The sequence below is a fragment of the Salvia hispanica genome, chromosome 4, assembly GCF_023119035.1.
Source record: "Salvia hispanica cultivar TCC Black 2014 chromosome 4, UniMelb_Shisp_WGS_1.0, whole genome shotgun sequence".
Classification (NCBI taxonomy): Eukaryota; Viridiplantae; Streptophyta; class Magnoliopsida; order Lamiales; family Lamiaceae; genus Salvia; species Salvia hispanica.
The window spans coordinates 921224-948265 of NC_062968.1; the positions used below are offsets into that span (position 1 = coordinate 921224).

The window sequence follows — 27042 nt, forward strand, 5'->3', positions numbered from 1 at the left end:
ACTCCAAACTTTTCAACACAACCTCAACACAACGTTAACATGGTATAAAATTTCAAGATTTTGATATCAACACAGTGTTAGCACAATGTCAACCGTTGACACTGTGTTGACATTTTTTTATTGCTATTATTTTGTAATTTGTTGAAATTTTCTAATCATAGTTTGTAGTTTGTACAATATTTAGAGATTGTATTTGATTACGTCCCTGCAAGCATAACTATTAACAATTTAAACATATGTACATTGTTTTCGGAAATTTATTGACAATGAATACCGAAAAGAGAAAAATGGAAAGGGAAAAAGGGAAAAAAAGAAACAACTAAGAGTAACATTAAGGTTGGGCTTCAAGTCTCCATTTCAATTCAAAACAAAAAAAATGTGAGAGAATTAATGGACTATACAAATTGTTTAAATCCATTCAAATTTTTGCTAGTGTTTACTTTTGTCGGCCGAGTCGGTGTTCATGACACATATAAGGAAAAATATCCTCCATTTCTCTGTTTCTCTCTTAACAAATATTCCCATGTAAAGACCATTAATGATGAATGTGTATTACAATGATTCAAGACGTTGATGAATAAGTACATAAGATACATAACATAAATATAATATTATGGACTACATAAGTACATAAGATACATAACATAAATACAACAATCTAAATGGCACACAAACAATTAAAAAAAAGAAGTTTGATTCGATTTGAATCAGATGGCACGGGCATCCTCAATGTGTTTCACACCACATGGCTTACATGCGACAAAGAAGCATGACTCACATTGAAATCCAACCCCATCAAACAATCCATGTAAAAAATGAATTATTCTTCTGTTATACCTATCAAAGTTAGCGTAACAAACACCATGGCACAGGTCACATCTCTTCTTCTTAGTTATGATTTGAAAACTAAGACGGTGGCGAGGGTCATGAATACTAGAAATCACATACTGCTGGGTTCCAAATTTGATGTTTCTGTACTGACCCGACGTAGCAGGAAAGCATTTGGGATGAAAGGATTGATCGCAGTCTCGGCAATGATACATCCAGATCCTGGGATTGATCATTTGATATTCGCAACTGCTGCAGTAGAACTCACCAGGACGGTTAACATAGGCATCATATGTCAACGACAACAAGTGCTTCTCCGATCTATGCTTATTTCTTGCTGGTAACATCACACACCTGCCACACAAACTGAACCTACAGCTACTGCATTTGTATTTTACTGCATCCCATCCAGGCTCAAAACAGCCCGCGCATAAAGTAGGCCAGATATTAACTGTTGTGACTAGCTGTAGCTTGAGATGATTATGCCGTGGGTGAGCTGCATGTTTTATGGTGTTGGGCTGAGAAGCACACTTGATGTCTATTTGGAACCTGCAGTCTTTGTAGGTACAAGCATAATAGAGCCCATTTGTATAAGCACGACAAATTCTACATGATATCCAATCTGTGAGCTTACCAACATTTCGAAGCATTAGTTTGTGATCATTGAGAGGGTGTGTTGGATGATTGAGGATCTCAAGTGGTAGGTTGAAGCAGGACAAGTGGAGAAAGTATTTGCATTCATCACAACTCATGTAACCACTCTCATACCCATCACCATCATCCGTTTGCTTCTTTTCATGTATAGCCAATGTGCACCCATCACATATTAATTCCGAACTTGGAATACTATCGAAATCTTCATCATCATCTTCTTCTTCTTCTTCTTCTTCTTCTTCTTCTTCATCCTCTTTTTTGTAGTGATGATGAGATGACGATGATGATGACGACGACAAAAATGTAACAAAAGTTAGTAGATGAGGGTGATTGGAGAATTTATACTTGCCACCAATGTTGTGATTGTTATGATCACTAGGGACAAGAATTTGTCCACTTTCTCGCTTAACGAAAGGTACGATCATCTCCTCATACATGTCCTCTACTGTTATTGGGAAAATGGTTGATACCTCTTTCTCATCATCAATTGCATTTGCATTTTCATCATCAAACCTGGAAGAAAATAATTGAAAAGTGTTAATAAAACCCAAAATGTAAACATGCATATATTGACATGAGTAAATAGTGAGAAGTGTTACATGGAGTTGGCGCAGTTGATATGGACGACATAACTGCAGAGGTTGCAATGATAGACCCAACGTCTCAATAGCAAGGTTTTGTTGCATACAGCACACTCAAATTCATATTCGATGTACACAGTTGGAACACCAAAGGCGAGGGAGAGAGGGTGCGCAGGGTGATGATGAGGGAACTCCTTAGACGCAGGGAGGAGTGCGCAGCTCTCGTGTATCCAGTAGTCGCATATGTTGCAGGTGTAGGAGTCCCCTTTCTCAGTGGCACCGCAGGCATCGCATGGGAATGGGCACCACCTCGTTTTCTTGGAAAATCGTAGCTCATGTTGAGGATGGCTTGGGTGGTTCAATACTGGCTGCGCTGGATCCTTATCGTTAAGGCCCACCGCGCATCCCAAATGGATCTCGAATCCATCACAACTCCCTTGGCTACATTTGTAGCTAAGCCCCCAAACACTATTCCTTTTACAAATAGCACATTTTATGTGCATAAAAGAAAGATACAATGTGAGCGAGTGTGAAGGATGGACAGGATGCATAATCTCTCTCGGCATTTCCATGCATTCTTTGTGTAGCAACAACTCGAATCTACACAAGTGGCGGTTGCATCCATAAATTGCATCTTCGGGTAAAAAGTTTCTCCAACAACCAAAACACCGAGGGTAGTACATATGATCATGGTTCTGGGCTGAGTTGGAGATCAGACTCAGCGGGTGTTCATGATAGATATTAAGAAAACTCTCATCCTCCATTTTTTTTTTCTCTCTCTCTTAACAATTTTTTTTCCTCTTTTTATCACCAATCACACTGGAAAAGATAATACTCCGCTTTATAGGCATTGAATGTTTATTAAAATGATGCAAAAGTTTAGGTTATAAGGCATGCAACGCAAGTAAAGAATAACGCACAAAAGGTAAATTATATACTTGCTTCTACAAGTCACGCATTCTTTTACCCCTTCCGTTCCCTCATAGTTGAGGCGAAACTTTTCAGCACGAAATTTTTTAAAGGAATGTTGAGTGTCTTAAATAAATAGATAAAAAAGTAAGAAAAGAAGAAAAAAGTAGAGAGAATAACGTAGAAAATGAATAAAGTAGGGACAAATAAAATAAGAAAGAGAAAAATGTAACTACTAATATAGCCCTCAACCTTGGAAATATAGAAAAAGTCAAAAAATAATTTTGAAATTTCCTACTATAACGTGGCTTTAAATAACAAACAAAACATGTGTTATTAAGGACTATAGATAATATACCATTAATTCAAAACTTTGAGTAACTATTAATACAAAGAATCATGCGGCAACACAAGCTAACATATTCTCTTTTTTTTTATGTAACAAAGGTAAAAATGTAAAATCGGAGCACGAACAAAGAATATATAAAATGTATGTAGGACTTAGTAAATAGTAGTAGTATCAATTCCGTCGAATTAAGTCACACATTCGTTTATTGATCCTAGAAAAATGAAAAAGAGATAAAAAAATATAATGAGATATTGTTTTGTTATCGCAATCTTAAAACAACACGTTTACTTTTCTCATGTTTCATCAAGAAAAGAAAAGTAAAGGGAAATAAAGAAAAGTAAAAGAAATAAAGAAAAGAAAAGTAAATGAAAAGAATTAAAGAGAAATAAAGAAAAGTGAAAGAAATAAAGACAAAGAAAAGTAAAGAGAAGGAAATGAAAATACTGTAAATCCATCACGAAATTAGAAGGGTGATGCACTATTTATTAGCACTAAAAATACTTGCAAGTATACAAGATAGATCTAGTATAGTGCAAGTATACAAGATAGATCTAGTATAGCTAAAGGTCAGTACCGGGATATCGAACACAGGCAATATTGCAATTGACTATCATATACTAAGCGTCACATACTATTTAGAGACACATGATTTTTGGATTGATTAATTAAACTAGACAAATAAATAAATAAATAAATAACGAAAAACATAATATATAAATAATATAAAGCAGGCTAACGAATGTAGAATTTTAGGAACCACAATCAAAAGTTAATATCAAAAAGACTTCCTTGAATTACGGTCTCTAGAGTTACTAAGCTATCACATACGTAAAATTATATCTTCTCTCGAAGTATACAATTTGTAGATTGTTGCCTAGAACCGAAGTGTCCTTCCTAGAACTAAGGCAACAACTCTTAAAAGCTCATAAGATAAATTTGCTTCATTCAAAGGCTCAAATCTGTCGATTATATTGGCAAAGACGTCAATTTCTCCTCTTTCAAATTAAACTACTCACTTCCCAGGTACTGTAGTAAAATCCACATGCATTCATGGTCAGTCAAATAAATGTATAAGCACAAGAGAAATTGAAATAACTACAAGAGCTAACAAGGAAAAACAATTAAATGAATAACTCAAAATCATATCATGTTTACCAAAAATTCTACAAAAGATGTTTAATACTCATAGACAAGTAAAACAACAAAAAGTACTAGACATGAAGAAAAACAAAACAAAACCCAAGGTTGAATGATGTAATCTTCAGTCTTCTCTTGCTTGGATCTGCAGAGCTCCGCTCCAATGGAATATGGAAGAATAATATGTGGAATATGGGATGGAAGAAGTATAGGGAAGGAGAGGTTTGGAGGCTCTGAGATGAATATTATGAATTAGGTTATGAGGTATATATAGGCTAGAAAAGAATTTATAATTGGTAAAAAGTACCCTCCAAGTAATGGAAAAGATGGTAAATTCGAATTCCTCAATTAATAGGAGAGATTTGGCAATAATTTCTTTCCTTCCTTAATTTCGCCTAATTTTGACTGCACTGCGTAACGTTCGTAAAATGGCCATAACTTTCTCCACATAACTCCGATTTAGATGTTCAAGGTACCCACGCGAAGCTCTTTCGAAGAAGAAGAGAATGGTATGTAGTAAGCACTGATTGGACTTCAAACTCGTTGGGAGATAGGCTCGAACAGAGGCTGCTGAACCTTGACACTTTAGCACATTTTTTCTATTTTTTTCTATCATTTATCAATAAACACGTCAAAATACCAAAATATATAATATATGCTATTTAAGAACATAATATGCAAGATTAACATTTAAAACGAGCTAAATCTAAGCCTTAAAAACATGCAAATCCCGTGTTTATAAAAGGGAAAAAAAATTATGTTAATAGTACTCACAGTCACAGAATCAAACAAACTTAGAGTGGGAGCAAAGAATAAATAAAAGTATATAAATTGTACTTTAGTCTTTAGATATTATGAACTATTCGATTCTAATCTTGATGTAGTATTATAAAAGTACCAAATATTTATATCGAAACACTAGTTTGACCTTTATATATATTGAAATTATTTTGAGCAAAACCGATGCGTGACATCAATTACTTTGATCAAAACCCACGTGTGACGCTAAGGCCATGTTTGGTTGACGGGAAAGTAAAGTTGGAAAGAAAAATGATTTCTGGAAAAATGAATCCCGAAAATATGATTCCTAATAACTTTACTTTCCAATGTTTGGAAAATATCAAGATTTTATATTTTATATTTAATTTATACACCAAACTAAAAATATACTACTACTTATTATCTTTTATTTATATAAAAATAATAATAACACAAAATTTTTAATAAATTATTATTACAAATGATAATAATTATATTGATTATTACTATGGATAATTTAAATATGAATCATCCATCATAATATATAATAATATAATTTTCATAACATTTACATGGAGTATTATAATCATAAATGGTTATAATAATAAATAGATAATTATTATTATTATTATTAATTACGGATATTATAATAGAATACATTATATAATTTAAATTTCACTACAATTTTATTGATTAATTATTAATTTATAAAATAATATTAATAATTATTTATTATTATTATTATATCATTTATATTATAATTATATTATAATTATTTAATAAATTATTAATTACTATTATGATAATAACAATTAATATAGTTATAATTATGATAAATTTAATTATAGTTATTTATTATACTGAAATTATGGATGATTTATAATTTAAATTATTATTAAAATATTGTATTTAATAATAATAATAATATTGTATTAAATATGTAAGAATCCTAAAGTTGAGAAAGAGAATACATAAGAAAAGCTAGGATTCTAAATCCTGGAAAGTTGTACAAACTTTCCTTGTTCCCGGATTCTGATTACTTTTCCAGTTTGATTAAAAATCGAAACAAACACATGAATTTAAAATGTAAGAAATCATATTACTTTCCCAGACAGAATCTTGGCAACCAAACCTGACCTAAGGTTGATCTTCGAGATTCTTTCAACTCGAAAGAAAAAATGTGAGAAAGAATTAAAACACTAAAAATCATGAAAATTAAATCAAATTAAATTAAATGTTGGTAACGAATTACCAATTATGAAGTTTAAATTTATTATCAACTATCGCATAGTTAAAATTATATTCGTATGTGTATAATATTCTTTCTTTCTCATTAAAAATGAAATGTTTTCCTTTTTTATTGTTCCATTAAAAATGAAACGTTTTTAAAATGGAAACATCTCTATATATACTTTTTCGTCTCTCTTACTTTACTCTTGCTACATTAACTCACAAAACATCACTACATAAAAACCCGTGCTGATTCTCAATTGTTGCATATTTAATGGGACGCAGAGTATAGGGTTGTGTTATATTGCTAACTATAACTAAATGGTAGACATTAGATCTTCAAATCAAGGGCAAATATCTATGATTTTCGAGTATCAATGTATCCAACAAAAAATGTAAATTAGGTTATTTATGTCAATTAACAACAAAGTAGTTATAACTATTTTTTAAAAAATATCTCAAAAGTTTAAATGCATATAACTATCTCAATTTAAATTTATTTTTCACACAACATATACCAAAATAATGATAATTCTATAAGGATTCTAACGAGAACTCGCATATGTTCCGATGTCAAAATTTGAAAAAAATTATTGAGTTTTCGTATATTTGTAGTGTCAGATGTAGCTAATAAAATATGTCTAACATAATACATATAAAATGTCTATTCGAAATTATGTTGACATATTCCAAGCATCACATTGATATGTTTAATACACTATATTAATATTTTGATCCAAAACCCTAAATTTTTTATTTTTTTAAATTAAAATAATAATAAAACAAAATTACACATGGTAATTTATACACCATTAGATTTTTAGAATTCTGTGGTCTAAAATCAGTTGTAGTTAGCAATTAAGGGGTGAGATAGCAATTGATCACACTCCAAGAGTATATTGGTTATATATCTACCAAATGGTGTCATTTTCTTTATGAATAGAAAACATTGTTTATTTGATCAATGATGACGCACCCATACATTATTTTTTTTCTTGATACTATATGATATGAAAGATTTGGGATCATTCTTATATTATTCAACTTCTTTATAATTTGTTTAAGCTACTTAATCATCCACCTATGGTTTCTGAAGCTAATTTATTTTGCATTTGTCTCCATCTCCTCTCCTCTGAAAATATATACTGACAGAACCAAGTAAAACTTTTGTATACAATATTACTCAAATACATAAGATACATGAACAACACTCATTTAACCCATAACATAAATACAAGAATCATCATCAGCACTCCCCCAATTTAAAACATAAATTTGATTTGATGTGAATCAAAGGCCATCTAGGCATGATCCATGTATTCTATACCACAAGATTTACACACTACAAAGAAGCATGATACACATTGGAAGCCAGGCCTATCATACACAGTTTCATGACAAAAATCACATCTCTTTTTCTTGAATATGATTTGAAATCTAAGAGGGTGGACATGAATACGGGAAATGACATATTGCTCTGTCCCATATTTGATGTTTCTGTACGCGCCCGAAGTAGCAGGAAAGCAGTAGGGACGAAAGGATTGATCGCAGTCTCGACAATAATACATCCAGCTTCTGCGGTTCATGTGGCTTTCGCAGTTGCTGCAGTGGAAGTCACCAGGACAGTTAACATAAGCATCATATGTCAATGGCAACAAGTGCTTATCCATTCTATGCTTATTTGTTGCTGGTAGAATCACACATTCACTACACACACAGAATCAGCTATTGCATCTGTAAGATGCCTCTCTATAAATTACAGGAAAATAACAGTTTACACAATAACTTTGATACCCGCGATAATCCTTTCTGACTAGCTTGAGAGAATTATGTCGTGGGTGAGCAGCGTGTTTTATGGCGTTGGGTTGAGAAGCACACATGATGTCTATGTTGAACCGGCACCTGGTACAAACGTAATAAAGCCCGTTCGTAAAAGCATTACACATATAACAGAATATCCAACCTTTGAGCTTGCCAGCATTTAAAAGCGTTAGCTTGTAATCTTCGAGAGAATGAAATGGAAGAGAGGAGATCTCAAGTGGTAAGTTGAAGCAGGACAAGTGGAGAAAGTATTTGCATCCATCACAACTCATGTAACCGTTCTCACACTCATCATCCGTTTGCTTCTTTTCACGTATAGGCAGTGTGCACCCATCACATACTAATTTTGTTCTTGGAACACTAACAAAATCATCTTCGTCATCTCCTTCTTCTTCTTCTTCATCATTTTTGTAGTGATGATGGGATGATGATGAAGAAGAAGAAGAAGAACCCGAAGAATATGCAGTAAAAGTTAGTAGATGAGGGTGATAAGAGAACTTGTACTTGTCGCCTATGATGTAGTGACCATCATGATCATCAACAATATGTCCTCTTTGCCGCTTGACAAAGGGTCTGATCATCTCCTCATAAATGTCACTGGTTGCTAATGGAAACTTGGTAACCTCTTTCTCATCGTCAATTGCACTTTCATTTTCAACACCAACCCTAAAAGAAAATCCAACCATAGCAGTTAAAAAAATTAAACATGAATGTTTTGACACCTCAGTTAAAAAAAATGGTAAAAAAATATTACGTGGAGGTGGCACAGTTGAGATGGACAACATAGCTGCAAAGATGGCAATGATAGACCCAGCGCCCAAATGGCAAAGTTGTGTTGCATATAGCACAATAAAAGTTGTACCGGATGTACTCAAGGGGAGGATAAAAGGCGAGGGAAAGAGAGTGGTGATGATGAATAGGGAAGACCTTAGGCGCAGGGAGGAGTGCGCAGCTCTCATGTATCCAGTAGTCACATTGGGTGCAGATGTAGGAGTCCCCTTTCTCAGTGGCACCACATGCATCGCAGGGGAATGGGCACCACCTCGTTTTCTTCAAAAACCGCAACTGGTGTTGAGGGTGGCTTGGGTGGTACATAAGTATCTGCGTTTCATCGTTATATTTAGGCCCCCCCCGCGCATCCAAAGTGTACCACCAATCCATCACAGCCCCCTTGGCTACATCGGTAGAGTAACGAAGGGAGTATCTGCGTTTCATCGTTATATTTTTACTAGTCTATGTATTATTCTTTCTCTTATTTTATTTTTAAGGGACGAAGGGAGTATTATTCCGTTGAATTAAGTGACACATTCATTTATTGAATTTTGTGTCTTGAAAAATTAATACAGCGTATTCTTATTTATTTTTGTTTTAAATTGACGTTTTAATAATCTAACTAATGATTGCATTACCTAACATAATTAAATCAAAGTACGATACACATAAAAGTTCATGAATTAAAATAACATACATATATACCTATAATTTAAATAAATTTAGTTTGACAAATTTTACTCCATTCATCCACCATTAGGAGTTTTATTTCTTTCCATTACAAGTTTTAAAAATTATTGCCAAAAGTAGGTAGAAAAGGTTAGTAGAATATATGTCTCACTTGTATATCGTTTTAATTGAAATATGAGTGGAATAAGGTAGTAAAATGTGGAATTTGTTACCTTCCTTTGGAAACCTGCAACTAGGCAACCTACCGATTTCCTTTTGATGGTTAGGTCGCATACGGAGATACTAACACAGAGAGTGTAATATTTTTCTAGAAGCATCAAACCATACATGGGTATTAATTACTTATAACAGTTTTTCAAGTACACCTACAACCTCACACATTTTTGGTCTTAAACTTGGCTCTTCACTCCGACATTGTTGACATATCTTGGCCACTTCATATGCTTCATTGCGAGGGTATTTTCCCTTTAATCCGGTATCCACAATTTGGGGCACTATTTTTTCGTCATTCAAATACGGTTTTACCCAATGCATTAGATAACGCTTTCCCGCGGGCCGAGTAGGGTCATAAATTCGAAGCCCTGTTATTAATTCTAGCAAAACGGCTCCAAAGTTGTACACATCGCATCTCGTGCTCCACTGGCCTGTTCATGAAAGAGGATCAACAATGGTTCCCTATCTACCCTGTTGTGACTTACTTACCAACTGAGCTCTTCGAGCTGAGTTGGTGCAAGGTGTGGTGAGTGTGCTATTAAAGCTTGAACATAAGTTGAAACCATACAAGCAAGAGTTTGAGATGCAAGAACCTGTTGCCACGTACTCGGGAGCAGCTCCGTATGAGCCCCTAACATCTCTTGCAAGGCCAAAGCAAGACAACTTGGTGTTGAAGTCCTGCAGTGCTCGACCGGAACCAAACATGAGTCTCGGCTGTTTGTCAACGAGAACGGTTTATAAAAAGCAGAGGAATTCAAAAACATTGCCAAACTTACACCATCTAAAAGAATGTTGCTACTCTTAAAATCTCGATATGTGACCGGTTTTCCCAAGTCATGCAAGAAGGCAATAGCTCTTGCAGCACCTATAGCCACTTTGACTCTTGTTTTCCAATTAAGGGAGCTTTTCTCTCCTGTGGAATAGAAGAATTGGCAGTCAAAATCAACATTGTATATTGTAACAGTAGTAATTAAGGTCCTATTAAGTTGCTAAATATCTTAAATGCTAACTCTTGCTAACTTGTTAACTATATATATTACCAAAGCAAACAGGAAGACATAAGTATGTCAACTAAACTTATGGTGACTCCTATTCATGGACGGAGCTAGGAAGTAGTAAGGAAGCAATTTACTCGTGAACAAGTGGTATTCCAAGCTTCCTTCGCACATGAACTCAGATACCAGAATCACTCTATCTTCGATAAAGCTATATCCGAAAAGTTTGATCAAATTTGGGTGACGAAGTTGACTCAAGTAGTGAAATTTTTCCTGCAACATTTTTTTATGGTTGGTATACATTACACTATATAACTAATCATAAACAAAGGTGAAAATTTAGGGGATGAAACACCAACCAGAAACTTCTCCTTTTTTCCTTGAAAACCTTTAAGATTCACCATCTTGATAACAACAGTAATTCCACAACCAGGCTGACTTGCGGTGAGATAGTGTTCATGCATCCTTCCTTTATAAACACAGCCAGATTCTCCTCGCCACAACAACATGTCTGAGTGAAAGTTTTTGGTAGCTTTTTTTAACTCTCCATACTCTATGGCCATCACATCACATCATAATATGCAATTAACAACGAATAAGGGAGGAATACCAAAATATTGAAGAAAACTTACCGAAATATAACGGGAAATCGCCGAATTCACTGAAAAACAAATAATAATAAAACATCCACCATATCGTATTCATTCCTCTCACGAATAATATTATCACTATTACCTTCATTGGAGTGAAAAATGATGAAGAAAAAAGATACTGCTATTGAAGTTCTTTGTTTCTAAAAAAATGAAAAAGAAATAAAATATATATATATAATGAGATAATGTTTTGTTATCGCAATTCGCAACCATAATTTTTATCACACCACGTTTACTTTTCCCATTTTGCAACAAGAAAGGAGAAAAGTAAAGGAAAATAAACAAAAGTGAAAGAAATAAAGAAAAAGAAACGAAAATAAAGTAAATACATCACAAATTAAAGGGGGAAAAGAAAAATTATGTAGACAGTAATCATAGAATCAAATAAACTTGGAGCGAATAATAGATATACATTATATATATATTGATGATTACTTTGATCAAAACCAATGCGAGAAAAAATTAAAACACTATAAACGGTTTAAATCAAATCAAATTAAATGTGTGTAATGTATTACTGTCAATATATTTAATTAAATAGAATTTCCGTTTATATAATTAAGAAAACAATTTACTGTTAAATTAATTGAAACTTCCAAAAACTAGATTATTTTTAAATTCAATTAACAAAAACTGTAAGTTTGTAAAGTGTTGATAATATCAAGGGCAAATTGCCAAAAAATTATGAAGTTAAGTAGTATAATTCTAGTATGTATCATAACTTGAAAATCAGATAGAAAAATTATAGTTTGATTTGTTATCAATTATCTCATGGCAAAAAATTATAATAGCCTACGTATAATCTTTTGTACATATATCCAAACAGTGCCATTTTCTTTATAAATCGAAATATATATAACGTTCATCACTTCACAACCAAGTAAAAAAGTGCAAGAATAACAGTAAATACACAAATTATAAAACTTTTGTACATACAATATATAACTCAAATGCATAAGATACATGAACAACACACATTTAACTCATAACATAAATACAGAAATCTACATCTCGACTCACCCAACTAAAAAGAGAAATTTGATTCGACATGATCAAATGGCCTTTTGGGCATCATCCATGTGTCTGATACCGCAGGATATGCACACTACAAAGAAACATGAAGCACACTTAAATCCAGACCCATCATACGCATCGTCACTACAAAGGTCACATATGTTTTTGTTGGTTATGATTTGAAATCTAAGAGGGTGATCATGAATACTGGAAATGACATACTGCTCTGCCCCATATTTGATGTTTCTGGCCGTGCCCGAAGTAGCAGGAAAGCATTCAGGATCAAAGGACTGATCGCAGTCTCGACAGTAATACATCCAGCTCCTGCGGAACATAAGGTTTTCGCAGCTGTTGCAGTAGAAGTCACCTGGACGATTAACATAGGCATCATATGTCAACCACATTAAGTGGTTTTCCAATCTATGCTTATTTGTTGCTGGTAGCATCACACATTTTCCACACACACGGAATCTGCAGCTGTTGCATTTATAAAGTATTGTTTTAGACTTAAAACAATTAACACAAAAACCACCAGACTCGATATCATCCCCGACCCCAACTAGCTTGAGATAATTATGTCGTGGATGAGCTGCATGTTTTATGGTGTTGGGTAGAAAAGCACACTTGATGTCTATTCTGAATTGGCAGTATCTATCTGTACAAGCGTAATAGAGCCCATTCGTAAAACTAAAACTAATCTCACAAAAAATCCAATGTTTTAGCTTGCCATCAACATTTCGAAGCATTAGGCTGTGATCGTTGCGAGGATGAATAGGAAGAGAGGGGATCTCAAGTGGTAAGTTGAAGCAGGACAAGTGGAGGAAGTATTTGCATTCGTCACAACTCATGTAACCATTCTCATTCTCGTAATCATCATCATCTGTTTGCTTCTTTTCACGTATAGGCAGTGCGCACCCATCACATGTTAATTCCAATCTTGGAATACTTTCAACGTCATCATCCTCTTCTTCATCTTCTATTTTCCAGTAACGATGAGAAGATGATGATGGAGAAGATGATGAAGCTGAAGAAAATGTAGGAGTAAAAGTTAGTAGATGATGAGGGTGACTGAAGAACCTGTACTTGCCACCAGTGTTTTGATTGTCATGATCGCCATGAGGGACGGAAAGTTGTCCACTTTGTCGCTTAACGAAGGGTCTAATAATCTCCTCATACATGTCATCTACAGCTATTGGGAACTTGGTAACCTCTTTCTGATCCTCAATTGCATTTTCATTTTCATCACCAAACCTGAAAGAAAATCCAACCAACACAAGTAAATAAATAAAACATGAATCATCAGCCCTAAATCCCAAAATCCAAAAGTGCATGTTTTGACTTTTGACACCAAAATAAAAAATGGTAAGAGTAAATTGTAAAAAAAGTATTACATGGATGATGAGTTGGTGGCGCAGTTGATATGGGTGATATAGCTGCAAAGATGGCAATGATAGACCCAACGTCTCAGTTGCAAAGTTGTGTTGCATATAGCACAATAAAATTCATCTTGGACATACTCACGGGGAGGATAAAAGGCAAGGGAGAGAGAGTGATGATGAACAGGGAATTCCTTAGACTCAGGAAGGAGCGCGCAGCTTTCGTGTATGGAGTAGTCGCAAAGGGAGCAGGTGTAGGAGTCTCCTTTCTCAGTGGCACCGCAGGCATCACATGGGAATGGGCACCACCTAGTTTTCTTTGCAAACCGTAACTGATGTTGGGGGTGGCTTGGGTGGTACATAAGCAGCTGCGTTTCATTGTTATCTTTAAATCCCCCCACGCATCTCAAGTGTACCACAAATCCATCACAGCCCCCATGGCTACATCTGTAGTGTAACCCCGACACACTCTCTTCACAAAATGCACATTTTATTGATCCAAGATTGAGTGGTGAATGATGGAGTGTGAGAGGGTGAGAGGGATGGATAGGATGCATAACCTCTCGAGGCATTTCCATGCATTCTTCGTGTAACGCCTCATAAAATTCACACCGGAGACTGCATCCATAGGCTGCATCTTCAGGAATAAAGTGTCTCGAGCAACCATAACACCAAGCTATGTACTGTCTTTTAGCCGAGTCGGGGATCAGACTCAGCGGGTGTTCATGACACATATGAACAAAACTCTCCTCCTCCATTTCTCTTTCTCTCTCTCTCTCTAACAAATTTTTTGTATAGTTTCCCTCTTATCACCGCTCACGTTGGAAATATATGGAGCACTGAATGTTTCTGACTATCAGAATTTTGAGTAATAATATACGGAATCATGCAAACTTGCAGTGCGAGCAAAGAATATATAAAAGGTAAACGAATATTGGCATCTAACAGCATGAAACTTTCAAAAAGTTGGATTTTTCCCACGAACTTTAAAATTAACAAATAATATCACGAACTTTACCTCAGGTGTTTTTTCCCACGAATGAAAAAATTCATGTGATTTTAATAGATTGAAGAACAATTTTGGAGGATGTGCTTCAAGAAATTCTATCTTCAAAGATTTAAAAACTTGAAGCTCTCAAAATTATTGTCGAGAAATTATGAAAAAAAATCCATATCATATTATTATTTGTGGGAATATTTTCATTCGTGGAAAAAAGACAAACCCAAGATAAAGTTCGTGATATTATTTGTCAATTTTAAAATTCATATGAAAAATCCAATTTTTTGAAAGTTTATTGATATTAGATATCAATATCTCAAAGATAAATTATACAAAATATATAAAATTGAGTTTTATCACCACAACACACACTTCATAAATAGACGCTGCAAATAAATTAGTCTTATGTAATTCAATTCGTTCAAAATTAAACATTTGATTAAAGAATAATGAGAGGACGACTTACCCTATCAAAATTTTATTAAAACCAACTTTGCAATCATAACTATTAATAATTTAACTGTATGAGAAAACACACTAACCCAACAAATCTTATACTAGCTGGGAGTATGTTGATAATATTTCTCATTTCTTAACTAAAACTGTACAACTATCTACTCTTTTTTCGTTACCATTACATTCCGCATCTTCCCTAGTTGCAAGATCCCCGAAAGAACACGTGCATTTTTACAGTTTGTTCTTTTGGAAACCTGCAACTAGGCGGCCTACCAATTTCCTTTGATGGTTATTAGGTCGCATACGGCCATTCTATAAGATTAGGTTTAGGTATCAACTCCAATACACTTGTTTGTTGCTCTCTCGACCACCAAAACCATCTTTGAATACATGGGTATCATCTAGGACATCCCGAGCAGGAGCAGGAACATCAGCAGTCCGTTCAAGAATTGGATACTCAGACTGTAAGCTGCAAGTGTGCATTATTGTTTAGTCAAGTCTAGAAACAAGAATATTGTAGATCAAAAGATGGAAAGTAAATACGAAGAAAGAGATTTTGGAGAAATTTAGGTGACTGACGAACAATTTCACCACGAAGAGATAATTATGCACAGAACTACAGAGCAATATATAGCACATGACCATATATTTTATGCATAATATTCCAGAAATTTGAGTTTTTGACAATTGCTGGAAAATTCTAGCTAGCAACAAAACCATGATCTTAGTATATGGACGCATCATAGAATGTTTTACCATTCATATAGTATTTGTTTTGAGGTAAAATTGCTAGAAAGATCATGAAGTTTTTGTCAAATTGTAGTCCTGCAACTTTCAAAAATAGACGATTACTGTCATTTTCTCAATTGTCCAATTGATTCAGATTTGGGGGAAATTTATGTTCGATTTGGAAGCCATAATACTTTAACCTAATTTTAGATTCTATATTTTTCATATTAAAATCAATAACTTTTGTGAGGGATATACAAATTTACAAAAAATCAACAAATTGGATTGACTAGAATTGACCAAACTTTATATCCTAAGTTAAAAGAATAAAAATGGTGATATAATTTTAAAAAATTTTAATGTATTTTTTTCTGAATTAATTCAATCTTTTTATTTTATACATACAAATAAAACTAGTTTTCTTCTACTAAGTTAGAAGAAGTCTTCTCAAATTAAAGTAAGGCAATCCCTAAATGATTTGAAGTTTGAACTCAGGTATCCGTTTGCGCAATTTGATACTTTTCTTTTATTAAACCATCTCCAATGGTACATTAAAACCTAAAATAGGATAGGTATTTAGCTCCAATAATACTCAAAAATCAATCATGATTTTGGTTTCTGAGAAAAAAAATATCAATCTTTAGGTTTACACTAAACCAAAACCTAAAAATGTTTCAAATTTTGTGAGTAAAAAGGGCATAATATAAAGAATATTCTTTTAAGTTTGAGTTTAGCGTAAATGGTTGGAGTAAAATCATATTTGATGTGACATTTACACTAAAATGAGTTTGAGTTTAGTGTAAATGGTTGGAGATGCTCTTAACGACGCGTTTCTCATATGTGTGTTTCGAAAGACGCGAGATGCAATCGCATCTCTCATATTAAAAGAGGCATCGACAAGTAGTGTGTTTCCCTCTTTTTCCTCTTTTGTAGTGGAAATTTTTTTTTCCTATATAGAGATCTACTTTTTTTATTTCTCCAATATTGAGAATTTTGCCAAAAATTGATGCCAAAATATAGCATTAACTCCTCACAATAATAGTAGCAAGCCAAAAAAACCTTAAATTCCTCAGTATCATACTATTTCACATAACAAAATAGAGAAACTCAAATTCATAATAAATCATTCAATACCGTGAGGAGCATCGGAATCAAAGCTGGGACGTGCGCTGAAATCAGTTGAAATTGAGGCAGTAGAGCTGTCGCGGAGTGCAAGCTGCCGGAACTCTTCTCTCTTTAGAACTGCTCCGACCAACTTCTCCGAGTTATCATAGTTCCTCGACATTCAGTCTCAAGAAAAAAAAAAGTCGATATCGTTTTGGATCATTAAATCGAGGCACAAGATCATTTAATCACGAATATTGAGGAAATCCACACATGTAGAATGAAGCCACCATCTTGTACTATGAAATTGGTAAAATTCTATTGCAATAAATGCTGCACATGCCTTCGAAGTTTCCTCTGCCACAAATTCGTTAGTATGATTAAACACCTGCATTTTAAAAGGCATATTAAAATAATAAGACTAAAGTTCAAATTTGGTTACCTATTCTAAAAACTTTTTATTCCTATGTATTAAGTGTTTTATCATTTGGTCCTAAACAATACCCGTTTTCTTCCATTTGTCTCCACCTGTCCTTTCCAAATACGGAGTATCAAAATATGTATTGTATAGTATAATGTTCATCACTTTACAACCAAGTAAAAAAAGTGCAAGAATAACATTAAATACACAAACTATAAAACATTTGTATATACCACAATATTACTCAAATGCATAAGGTACATGAACAACACACATTTAACTCATAACATAAATACAGAAATCTACATCTGCACTCACCCAATTAAAAGAGAAATTTGATTCGACGTGAATCAGATGGACTTTTGGGCATCATCCATGTTTTTGATACCGCAGGATTTGCACACTACAAAGAAGCATGATGCACATTGAAATCCAGGCTCATCATAGTAATAGTAATGACATAGGTCACATGCCATTTTGTTGGTTATGATTTGAAATATAAGAGGGTGGTCATGAATACTGGAAATCACATACTGCTCTGTCCCAAATTTGATGTTTCTGTACCAGCCTGACGTAGCAGGAAAACATTTGGGATGAAAGGACTGATCGCAGTCTCGACAATAATACATCCATCTCCTGCGGTTCATATGGTTTTCGCAGCTGCTGCAGTAGAAGTCACCAGGACGGTTAACATAAGCATCATATGTCAACGACAACAAGTGCTTCTCCATTCTATGCTTATTTGTTGTCGGTAGCTTCAGACATGTGACACACACACAGAATCTGCAGCTATTGCATTTGTAATGTCTCTTCCCTATTACAGATGTAGACATATAACAGCTAACACAGAAACCGTTAGACCCGGTATCATCCTTCATGACTAGCTTGAGATAATTATGTCGTGGATGAGCTGCATGTTTTACAGTGATGGGCAGAGAAGCACAATTGATGTCTATGTTGAAATTGCAGCTAGTACAAGCGTAATGGAGCCCATTCGTCCTAGCATAACAAATTCCACAGACTGTCCAACCTGCGAGCTTGCTACCATTTTGAAGCCTTAGGTTGTGATCTTTGAGAGAATGGACAGGAAGAGAGGGGATCTCAAGTGGTAAGTTGAAGCAGGACAAGTGGAGAAAGTATTTGCATTCATCACAACTCATGTAACCACTCTCATACCCATCGTCATCTGTTTGCTTCTTTTCATGTATAGCCAATGTGCACCCATCACATATTTTTTCCGATCTTGTAATACTTTCAAAATCATCTTCATCATGATCTTCTTCATCATCTATTTTGCAGTAATGATGAGATGATGATGGAGAAGATGATGAAGCTGAAGAAAATGTAGTGAAGGTTAGTAGATGATGAGTGTGACCGAAGAACCTGTACTTGCCACCAATGTTCTGATTATCATGATCGCCATAAGGGATGGAAAGTTGTCCACTTTCTCGCTTAACAAAGGGTCTGATCATCTCCTCATACATGTCATCTACTGCTACTGGGAACTTGGTAACCTCTTTCTCATCCTCAGTTGCATTTTCATTTTCATCACCAAACCTGAAAGAAAATCCAACCAAAACAGTTAAATAAATTAAACATGAATGATCATCAGCCCTGAATCCCAAAATATAAACATGCATGTTTTGACACCTCAATTAAAAATTGTAAGAGTAAATCGTAAAAAAAAGTAGTATTACATGGATGATGAGTTGGTGGCGCAGTTGATATGGACGATATAGCTGCAAAGATGGCAATGATAGACCCAACGTCTCAGTTGCAAAGTTGTGTTGCATATAGCACAAAAAAATTCATCTTGGACGTACTCACGGGGAGGATAAAAGGCGAGGGAGAGAGAGTGGTGGTGAAGAGGGAAGTTCTTAGACTCAGGAAGGAGCGCGCAGCGCTGGTGTATGGAGTAATCACAAAGGGTGCATGTGTAGGAGTCCCCTTTCTCAGTGGCACCACATGCATCACAGGGAAATGGGCACCACCTTGTCTTCTTTGAAAACCGTAACTGATGTTGGGGATGGCTTGGGTGGTCCATAAATAGCTGCGTTTCATTGTTATCTTTAAGCCCCGCCGCGCATCTCAAGTGTATCACCAATCCATTACAGCCCCCATGGCTACATCTGTAGCTTAACCCTAACATATCCCCTTCACAAAATGCACATTTTCTTGATCCAAGAATGTTTCCTAGATGGAGTGTGAGAGGGTGAGACGGATGGATAGGATGCATAATCTCTCGAGGCATTTCCATGCATTCTTCGTGTAACAACCAATTAAATCCACACCGGAGACTGCATCCATAGGCTGCATCTTCAGGAACCAACTTTGCAATCATAACTATTAATAATTTAACTGTACGTACATTGGATTCGGAAATTTATTGACAAGTAGTAATACTAAAAAAGGTAAATATAAAAAATATAGTACTCCTACAAAATAACGTAAGTGTGACTCTGTGTGAGGTAAGGTTCATATTTAATTCAAAAGAAAAAAAAATGTGAGAAAGAATTAATGAACTATACAAATTGTTTAAATCAAATCAACTTTATCACACAGTTTAAAGCAAGTTTCAATTTAAAGCAAATCAACTCAATTTTATTACACCCCACATTTACTTTTCTCTCTTTTCCAAAGCTTATACCTTTAACGATTCCCAATAAAACACAGCACATTTAATTTCCTCGCTTTTCAAAGGTTATACCTTTATATTCCCAGCCAAAGAAAGCAACGCCAAAGAAATATAAAATAAAATACATCACATAATAGAATAGGAAAAAAAAAATTATGTAAAATGGTAGTACTAAAATGCTTGAATTTTGAGTACGAGAAAAAACACTAACCCAACAAATCTTATACTAGCTGGGAGTATGTTGATAATATTTCTCATTTCTTAACTAAAACTGTACAACTATCTACTCTTTTTTCGTTACCATTACATTCCGCATCTTCCCTAGTTGCAGGATCCCCGAAAGAACACGTGCATTTTTACAGTTTGTTCTTTTGGAAACCTGCAACTAGGCGACCTACCAATTTCCTTTGATGGTTATTAGGTCACATACGGCCATTCTGTAAGATTAGGTATCAACTCCAATACACTTGTTTGTTGCTCTCTCGACCACCAAAACTGTCTTTAAAATACATGGGTATCATCTAGGACATCCCGAGCAGGAGCAGGAGCAAGAACATCAGACTGTAAGCTGCAAGAGTGCATTATTTTGTAGCCAAGTCTAGTAACAAGAATATTGTAGATCAAAAAATGGAGTAAATACGAAGAAAGAGATTTTGGAGAAATTTAGGTGACTGACGAACAAGTTCACCACGAAGAGATAATTATGCACAGAACTACAGAGCAATAGCACATGACCATATATTTTATGCATACTATTCCAGAAATTTGAGTGATATACAAATTTACAAAAAAATCAATAAATCGGGATTGACTAGAATTGACCAAACTTCATACTACAATTTACCCTTGTTTCAATTGCAAATAGCAATTTATGTAAGACAAACCATATCTTGAACTGTACCATTCTCATCTCTTTTTCAATAAAGCAAAATGACAGTATTTTATAAAATAAAAGCTTCCTTCTGATAGAATGAGAGTGAATGTATAATAAGTGTTTCGAAGAATAAAAAAACTTAGACCTAAGCAATATCTACAAAATAACTTATGTTTTTGTAGAGAAGAAAATATCCTAGTGCTCGTAGCATGGTTTTCCAGGAATGGTTAGTGCTAGTTATTGGGATAGGATTCCATAGACAACACAAGAATTGATTTGAAACTAGTGTCTGCTGTGATAGGGACATAGGGTTATTCAGAAACCTATAATCCCTCCCCCTTGCCATAGCTTGTTTCATTTAAGATATGCTCCCTCCGTCTACAAAAAATAATCTCATTTTGATCCGTCCACTAAAATTAGTCTCGATTTTATTTAAGGAAACTCTCTCACCATTTTTTTTTCTCTCTTTCCTACTTTACTCACTTTTTTTCTCTCATGTTTTACTAATTGAGCATTAAACTAGATGAGACTATATTTTGTTGATAGAGGGAGTACTATTTTTGATGACATTATACGAGCAGGCAACAAGGTAAAGAATAAGTATGAAACTTTGAGGCTGAGGGAAATAACAGATATTGTTGTTTTGGTACTTACGTGAATTAAGTAGAAGTCGCCGAAACAAGAAGTGGTGACCCCAAACCTTTTCCACTCCTATTGTCTGGACTTTGATAGCCATGTGGAATACCAGCTAGAGGAGAACTGGCTGGTGAGGTCTGGGGTGTTGATACTGCTTCAGATGATTTTCTGGTGGCACGAGGAGACGAGTTTGGTGAAATTTGGTCAAGACGGGAAGTTGGAGAAGGACTTGATGAATCATCAGAACCACAATGCTGACAGCCTAAGGGTGTGGGAGAATCAGAATTTGGAGATAAAGAATGTTGAGGAGCATTATGTGGACGGGGTGAAGGTGCATAGGCATAATATGTAGGGCAAGGTGGTGGAGCATGGGGTGAATCGGGTGAAATAGCAGGAGAATAAGATGGCGCCATAGATGGTCTGGTATGATAAGCGCTTTCTGGTGATGGTGATGGTGATGGAGGTGAAGAAGGTGTAGGTGTCAGTTTAGGTGTTGGCGATGGAGGGAAAAGGGAATGATTTAGAAATGATGACAAGCTAATTTCCTTAACTCTTCCAAAAACAGAATGATCAAGCCCAAGGTTTTCTTTAGTAGGTGACCCAGTAATTGTCTGAGCTAGCTGTCTTAATCTCTCTGGCTGCATAGGAATGTCAGATGCAACTAAAGCTTCAACCATCACTGGTGAATCTTTTGTTGAGCCATGTTCGTTTGTTGCTTGTATGTACACCATCTGCATCAAGAAAGATTTCATCAGTATCAGCTCAAGAACAAATGTATAAACCAAATTACGACTCAATTAGATGAGACCAAAGGCTCTATTTCAAAAGCTATAACTATAAATGGAAATGGAAAACATATCAATTGAAGACTCAACAAAGAAATAGAATGAAACTGAATTGAGAAAATGGCAGTTGCAGCAACAATTGTACTAGTATGTAGACCAGATCAAAAAAGGTTGACTCTCTCATCTCCTAATGCAGATTAATACAACAATGTTATGTAACAAGTTCCAGGATTTGAGCTAAGGAAATCAGCTTTGACAATTTGAACTGCTGACATACAATTATAATGGTATTTAAAGTAGAATTTAATTTTACCTCATTGGGCATCAGGTGCAATCCCAGTTTTAGTTGTTTTTTCAACTCTGGGAGATTTCCTTTAATATCATAAATTGAGCTATTGAGAGTGAAATTGACTAAAGGCAAAGACAGCAATGGATTATTCTCTGGAATTATAGTAACTCCACCAGGAAATTTTAGAATCTCAAACGAAGAAGATTCTCCGAAAATTGTTGGGGTTAATGTCAAATTGTATTGTTGAAGAAACAGATCAATCAGGGATGATTTCAACACACTCAAGGCCACAGGATTTGTTGTAGTATTAATTGGATCAGGAAGGAAACCAAACACCACATCAGTTGAGTTAGATAAGTCTGCCTGGTGTATGGACAGAACAGCAACCTGTGACAAAAAATAAGTGATTATCAAACAATTCTCCCTTTGAATTTGATGGTTGAAAAAGCAAGAACTGTAAGTAGAAGATTGAGGCCAAACCTTCAAGGAAAGGACACCAATTTCCTCATTGACATCATATTCTAGTCTTGAGATATATGGTATAAGTTCAGAAATCGGCTTTTGAAGCTGGAAATATGATTGAACAGTTGCTGAAAATAAGAGCAAGAACCATCGGATAAGGAGTGGAGATTTTAAACAGAACCATCAATAATAAACAACCATTTTCTTCTATGTAGAGTCTTGCTACTTAGAACTATGATAATAAATCATTAGAAGATTCAAGGAAAGCAAAACACGAATTATGTGACAAACATTATAACAATGGTAAGAACAAACTCCATCTTTTCTTCTAAATGTTACTGCAGCCTTCGCTGCTTAAAGGATGATTCTGCAACAACATTATCAATAAGCTGTTCTAGACTATTCAAATAGAGCAACTGATAGTCAGATAGAAAACCTAATGGTCCAATTCTAGGCTACCAATTATAGTAAATTAAAGAGAAGAAAGAAAATTCTCAAGGAGGGCGTAGTATTGGCAACAGTACGCCAATCAGATAATCCGGGCATCATTTCTCCTGCCTCAAGGAGGATCGGATCGGATCTTAAGGCTGGGATAGCAACACAAGTTTCAAGCGCAGCAGATCAGCAATTTCATGTAAAAGCATAAAGAGCATCACTGTCTGCAGTCTGCATGTAACTAAATTCCAATAAAGACCTACATCAAAGCTATCTATACAGAATTAGTTAGATTAAAGACACATGCATCATAACCATTTTGTTCAACAGCCCAAACGAGATGCAAGAACAATTCACTGCTACAATCTTGCCATACCAGCGTTATATATACTTTGTTTGCAGAGGTGAAAATCCATTACACGATGAAAGAATGATTCCATGCTATGTTTCCCAACTCTATCAATAATCACGAGCTTCACTGAGCAGTTATATCATGAGGTTACCCACCACAAGCCAACTTTTACCTTTGGACTTCGAAAGAAATCAACACATGAACTTATTCCATTATGAACTACTATAACTATAAGCATATTCAAGTAAAATAAGCAATAGTCATTCCCAGCATATTTTCAGATTAAAATCACACGCCATAACCTCATACAAGTTCAATTTTGAGTCCAAGCACAAGAACAATCACAAGCAATATAAGTAGAAGAAGTACTAAATCAATTGAAATTCAATCAACCTCACAACAGAAAAAAACCTAATTCCACACCAATTACTTCCTAAACCCCCAAATCAAAACATATAGAAATCCAATTTTACCACTGCGCTTGACGGAGGCTTTCGCATCAAATCCAGGATGCCTATGTCGAGAAGGAATAAACCAGAAAGCAACAGAAACGAAAGCGGCGAGGCTGAGCATCAAAACTAGGGCGCATCTGAAGTCGACGAGCCTGGAAGCTCCCGCCGCACATCCACGGCAGCGGAAGGTTCCAGAACTGCCACGTGGCGGCTGCGACTGCGGCTGCGGCTGCACAATTGGCAGTTGCTGATCACCGGCCTTCCCCATTCCCAGCACAGCATCGGTTCCGAGCGATTCCGCGATTCAATTTTGAGATCTGTAGAGTGGATGGAAATGGAATTGTCTAGATACGGTGGCTCTGAGGAGAGAGAGAAGTGGGGGAGGAACAAATGCTCTCTCCATCTCCATGCCATTAAACGCACTCACTCAATGTATATGCTCTTCTTTTTCAACTCCTTATCTATAATTCGAGCACTTTTGCGATGGATAAACTGTGGATTCAACTTCACAGATTCGATTCCATAATCCATTTAAACTCCAGATTACTTATAATTTTGGATGATGAATGGAATAATTACATACTTTACTCATTGTACAAAATTTTGAAATTTATTTAAATCATAGAACAAATAAGTTTTATCGCTATTTTCATCTATAAAAAATAATTTTATATTTTTATTTTGGGTTGTATAATACTATTAGTCTTTATCCTTCTTTTTTTTTGAAATATTATATACTAATTTGAAATGATGTAGTGAAATGCATCATTATGCTAATCCATCTATAGCTAAAGTGTTAGATAAGAGCATCTCCAATGCGCCAACATGTTCCGGCGGCGTTTTAGAATGCGCGGGGAGTTGTTTATGCGTATCGTTGAGCGCATTAGAGCATCGATATACTGTGTTTCCAGCTTCGGGAACGCAAGCGGTTAGCGGGTTCCGACCACACCTCACATTCAAAAAGTGCACGGCGGCAATCGGGCAGTTGGCCTACGGAGGCGCGGCGGACATGTGGGATGAGTACCTCCACATCGGTGAGTCGGCAGCCCTGGAATGTCTGAAGTATTTCTGTGAGGGCGTGATAAACATTTTCGGAGAGCAGTACCTTTGAAGCCCTACTCGAAGATTGTCGGAATTTGATGCGGATGCACGGGGAGAAGCATGGGTTCCTCGGGATGTTAGGCGAAGCATAGACCGTATGCGTTGGGAGTGGAAGAAGCTGTCCGGCTTTGCCTGGAAGGGAGGCATACACGACTGGCTACAAGGCAAAGAATCCCACGATGATCCTCGAGGCCGTAGGCGATTCACCGGCGTGTGGATCAGTGCCAGGGAGTCGGTCCAGCCGTCTCGTTTGTGGCCAACGGCAACCGGCATGATATGGGCTACTACTTGGCGGATGGGATATACCCTAGGTGGCCTTGTCTTTGTGAAGACGATCAGGCACGCAAGTGATGAAAGGAAGGCCTACTTTGCGGAACGACAGGAGTCGGCGCGCAAGGACGCGGAGCGCGCATTTGGTGTGCTCCCGGTCTCGATGGGCGGCAATTAAGGGTCCAACGCGTTTGTGGGATGTCGGATGCGTTTCCCAAATAATGTACGCCTGCATTATCCCGCACAACATGATCGTCGAAGACGAAGGCGTACAACTGACTAGTTGGACCAATGACGATGAAGTCGGTCCAAGCCACGGAACGGCCACCCCTAGTTTACGACAGGGGGTACCTCTCGATGAAGCCGGCCGCCTCAAGGAATTTGCCAACATGCGCCAAGTGGATGCGCATATTCAACTCCAAAAGGATATAATTGAAGAGTTGTGGGCACGGAGGACTGCACGGCGATAGTTTTTTTTCTTTATTATGTACCTTTTTAAATGTAATTTTTTTTATCTATGTACCTTTTTAAATGCAATTAATGAATTTTCCCGTATATGTCTCGTAAATTTAATTCCGTAATTTAATCGTAATTTTAATTCCGTAATTGTAGTATATTTTGAATTATTTTTTTTGCGGCTGGCCTATGGCTGGCCTAAATCTGATGTGGCAGGTGGATTTTTAGTGCTGCTGACGTGGCAGAGAGAGAAAGTGACTGGCCTATGGCTGGCCTAATAGCATTGGAGATGCTCTAAGGTTAATACTTAGTATCAAACTCATTCTTGCATTAAAACGAATAACACTTATGTGATGTCTTAAGTGCAGCGTGTATAATGTTCTATAGCCATTTATAATATTATGCAATTTGTACGACCAGAAGTCTATATAATATGCATGGGATTGGTTGTGTTAATAGGGTCTTTTATTCTGGTTGGAGGAGAAATTATCAAACGTATAGTGCAATGTATGCAATGTAAATAGAACCTTTAGGCCAAATATACAATGTCAAATTAAATTTTGATTGGCTGCTCTAAGAAAATGTGAAAGAATGTGGGTGGAGTT

The 27042-nt window shown here is 35.7% G+C and overlaps 6 protein-coding genes across 8 annotated transcripts; all 6 read right to left on the bottom strand.

Annotated features, from left to right (window-relative positions):
• Nucleotides 1–586: 586 nt before the first annotated feature.
• On the bottom strand, nt 587–3147 carry LOC125223643. Of its 2 annotated transcripts, XM_048126884.1 has the most exons (3): nt 2082–3147; nt 1463–1995; nt 587–1384 (listed from the first exon to the last, which is right to left on the bottom strand). In XM_048126884.1, the coding sequence occupies exons 1-3, from the start codon at nt 2825–2827 to the stop codon at nt 708–710; spliced, it is 1956 nt and encodes a 651-aa protein (XP_047982841.1). In that variant the 5' UTR covers nt 2828–3147; the 3' UTR covers nt 587–707. The 2 variants fall into 2 exon arrangements, with proteins under 2 accessions (XP_047982841.1, XP_047982840.1); XM_048126883.1 differs by having other exon boundaries at nt 587–1995; nt 2082–3144.
• A 4601-nt stretch (nt 3148–7748) lies between these two features.
• Nucleotides 7749–9483, bottom strand: LOC125185177. Its single transcript, XM_048081674.1, has 3 exons — nt 9023–9483; nt 8242–8934; nt 7749–8154 (listed from the first exon to the last, which is right to left on the bottom strand). The coding sequence occupies exons 1-3, from the start codon at nt 9481–9483 to the stop codon at nt 7749–7751; spliced, it is 1560 nt and encodes a 519-aa protein (XP_047937631.1).
• Nucleotides 9484–10029: 546 nt separating this feature from the next.
• LOC125218288 (probable serine/threonine-protein kinase PBL2) lies at nt 10030–11599 on the bottom strand. The gene is made up of 6 exons (XM_048119925.1): nt 11570–11599; nt 11297–11490; nt 11075–11210; nt 10719–10855; nt 10536–10620; nt 10030–10373 (listed from the first exon to the last, which is right to left on the bottom strand). The coding sequence occupies exons 2-6, from the start codon at nt 11444–11446 to the stop codon at nt 10072–10074; spliced, it is 810 nt and encodes a 269-aa protein (XP_047975882.1). The 5' UTR covers nt 11447–11490; nt 11570–11599; the 3' UTR covers nt 10030–10071.
• Nucleotides 11600–12642: 1043 nt separating this feature from the next.
• LOC125185181 lies at nt 12643–14738 on the bottom strand. Its single transcript, XM_048081679.1, has 3 exons — nt 14122–14738; nt 13332–13855; nt 12643–12971 (listed from the first exon to the last, which is right to left on the bottom strand). The coding sequence occupies exons 1-3, from the start codon at nt 14736–14738 to the stop codon at nt 12643–12645; spliced, it is 1470 nt and encodes a 489-aa protein (XP_047937636.1).
• A 2513-nt stretch (nt 14739–17251) lies between these two features.
• On the bottom strand, nt 17252–20004 carry LOC125220050. Of its 2 annotated transcripts, XM_048122167.1 has the most exons (3): nt 19388–20004; nt 18009–19247; nt 17252–17657 (listed from the first exon to the last, which is right to left on the bottom strand). In XM_048122167.1, exons 1-2 carry the CDS (start codon nt 19945–19947, stop codon nt 18041–18043), a joined length of 1767 nt encoding a protein of 588 aa, XP_047978124.1. In that variant the 5' UTR covers nt 19948–20004; the 3' UTR covers nt 17252–17657; nt 18009–18040. The 2 variants fall into 2 exon arrangements, with proteins under 2 accessions (XP_047978124.1, XP_047978123.1); XM_048122166.1 differs by lacking the exon at nt 17252–17657 and having other exon boundaries at nt 17868–19247.
• A 460-nt stretch (nt 20005–20464) lies between these two features.
• LOC125222688 (synaptojanin-1-like) lies at nt 20465–25157 on the bottom strand. The gene is made up of 5 exons (XM_048125443.1): nt 24632–25157; nt 23390–23499; nt 22934–23296; nt 21854–22566; nt 20465–20893 (listed from the first exon to the last, which is right to left on the bottom strand). Exons 1-4 carry the CDS (start codon nt 24876–24878, stop codon nt 21859–21861), a joined length of 1428 nt encoding a protein of 475 aa, XP_047981400.1. The 5' UTR covers nt 24879–25157; the 3' UTR covers nt 20465–20893; nt 21854–21858.
• Between the last annotated feature and the right edge of the window lie 1885 nt (nt 25158–27042).